The 2,235-nt window shown below is 55.8% G+C and overlaps 1 protein-coding gene across 1 annotated transcript; it reads right to left on the bottom strand.

Moving 5' to 3' along the window:
- Positions 1-584: 584 nt before the first annotated feature.
- Positions 585-1,915, bottom strand: LOC144137550 (uncharacterized). The gene has a single exon (XM_077669481.1). The coding sequence runs from the start codon at positions 1,695-1,697 to the stop codon at positions 585-587; it is 1,113 nt and encodes a 370-aa protein (XP_077525607.1). The 5' UTR covers positions 1,698-1,915.
- Positions 1,916-2,235: the final 320 nt, after the last annotated feature.

The following is a 2,235-nucleotide window of genomic DNA, read 5'->3' as shown; positions in this document are numbered from 1 at the left end:
GGAGGTGATGCCGAAGGGCAGGCGGCGGTAGCAGTAGCGACCAAACGGGGTTATGAAGGTAGTCAGTTCCTGACAGCTTTCAGATAGCCTTACTTGATGAAACCCCGATTTTGCATCAAGTTTCGAGAAGACTGCGGCATTGCCAAGACGCCCAAGTACCTGGTCCACCGTGGGCATAAGGTGTCTCTCCCGGAGAACTACTTGGTTCAACTTCGTGAGGTCGACACAAATTCTGTACTCTCCATCCGCTTTGGGTACCAGCACAATACCAGCACACCACGGGGTTGGCACAGTGACTCGCCGGATGACCCCGTCCCTTTCCATCGCGTCTAAGTCCTTCTTGACTACGCCTTCGAGGGGAATAGGGATGCGCCTAGGAACGCTGAGAGAAAATGGAACCGCTCCAGGCTTGATGCGGATGTGATATTCTTCAGGCATCTCGCCAAGGCCTGAGAACAGCGAAGCTGCCGCCTTGTCGGACGTTGGGGGCCTTTTCGGAGCTTCGTCTTCCACGGCGTCAACAAGCTGGACGACTCCCAGGTCCACTACCGCCGAGTACCCCAACAGAGGAGAGTCAATGTCTGCTACGACATACAATTTTTGCATACCGTCCGGCCTCGCCACGACAGGGTAGCAGGAAACGTCCCGAGCAACTTTAGGCGGCAGCGGCCCGGCCCCATCAACTGTTCATTATTGGGTTTGTCTAGGTCTACTGGGCACCCCGCGAAGCTCGGAGGTACGACCGAAACGTCCGCCCCAGTATCCACCTTGAATTGAAGGGGGCGTCCATTGACATGAACAACAACGTGCCGGCGTTCTGTTTGCGCTGCATCCACGGCGCAGAGCTGGATTTGGCTTAAGCGCCTAGTACTGTTCGAGCGGCAAACCGCCGCGAAGTGACCGTTCTTGCGACAGTGGTTGCATGTGGCCCACCGTGCTGGGCACTCAGATCGCGGATGAGGGGCGTGGCCGCAAAAATCGCATGCCGACTTCGGGCCGGCGCGGTACTCGGGAGGCCGACAGACGTTACTTCGTGCAGTTTCGCGCGCTGGGGCGGCGGCCATTCGGTACTGCTTATTCACAACGGCGTCGACGTTCAGTGCGTCTGGTGCGAAGTCTGTCCCCTGACGCCGCCTTTTCTCATTTTCGGCGTCTTCGTACTGACGAGCTTGGATGAGCGCCTCGTCCAGTGTAAGCTTTGGATTGCGGCACAGCTGGTCGGTCAAGCGAGAGTCAAGCAACCCTACGATAAATCTGTCCCGAACCAGCCGGTCGTCAATTTCCCGAGAGGCGTAGTTGCATTTCTTCACGAGAATTCGGAGCGCCGTGAAAAACGCGTCGAAGGACTCGCCTACCACTTGCGTGCGCTTGTGGAACCTGCTCGATTCGTATACCTCGTTGACGGGGTGTACAAAATATCCCGAAAGACTCGTTGTCACGCCGGAGTACGAGCGATAGGCCTCAGCGTCTGACATGAGAGACGAAAGCACCTCGCGACCTTGGGGACCCATACAGTAGAGCAGCGTGCGTACCTTGGTTTCTTCGGGGGCGGAGGACAGCCCTGAGGCGAAGGAGTAATCCTCGAATTGTTGAAGCCACGCGGTCCATTGGGCTGGGTTGTCGAAAGTGAACTGCGGCGGGGTTCGCAACGTGAAGCTGGCGGTCACGGCGGAGGCGGCGGCTGGGTTATCCTCCATGTTGCACGGTTGTCGCAGGATCCCACTTCTGACACCATGTAGAGACGCGCCCGGGTGGCGCGGACGCCGCGAGCCGTGCCGAATGTGGGCGTGAAGCCCGCGAAGAATGACGCAACCACGCGCAGTTCACGAACAACAAAAAGCCCCGTTTAATCCCCGCCAATGCCTTTATACAGAGTGGGGGCGCCACCTCCCAGTTACTCGAGTCAACAGGTGGCGTCCTCTACAATATATAACCACAAAATTGCACTGCGCGTAAAGGAGCGATCGCAACCAGAGAAAAAAAGTCTAACAATAAATGTTTATGAACCCTGCCAGCAAACACTTCTCATATGAGCAAGAAAAATTAACCATGTGCGTATGCCGAAGTTTCCTTAGGCATGCGCATAAAGGATGCAGTGGTAGGTCAGTCTTCAAGCTTGCTGGTAATCGGTTTCACTCGCGTATAATCCGCGGAAAGAGTAAATTTTGAAAGACGTTAGTGCGTCAATATATCTCGGCTAGTTGTTTAGTGTGGAAAGCTCGGGTCGAGCGCTTA

Source organism: Haemaphysalis longicornis, unplaced genomic scaffold (genome assembly GCF_048455015.1).
Source record: "Haemaphysalis longicornis isolate Haplotype H1 unplaced genomic scaffold, Haemaphysalis longicornis Haplotype H1 scaffold_40, whole genome shotgun sequence".
NCBI classification, from domain to species: domain Eukaryota; kingdom Metazoa; phylum Arthropoda; class Arachnida; order Ixodida; family Ixodidae; genus Haemaphysalis; species Haemaphysalis longicornis.
This window is presented reverse-complemented; position numbering and strand designations above follow the sequence as displayed.

Coding starts and splice junctions, on each gene's coding strand:
- LOC144137550 (XM_077669481.1), bottom strand. CDS start 1,697: ATGGAGGATAACCCAGCCGCCGCCTCCGCCGTGACCGCCAGCTTCACG.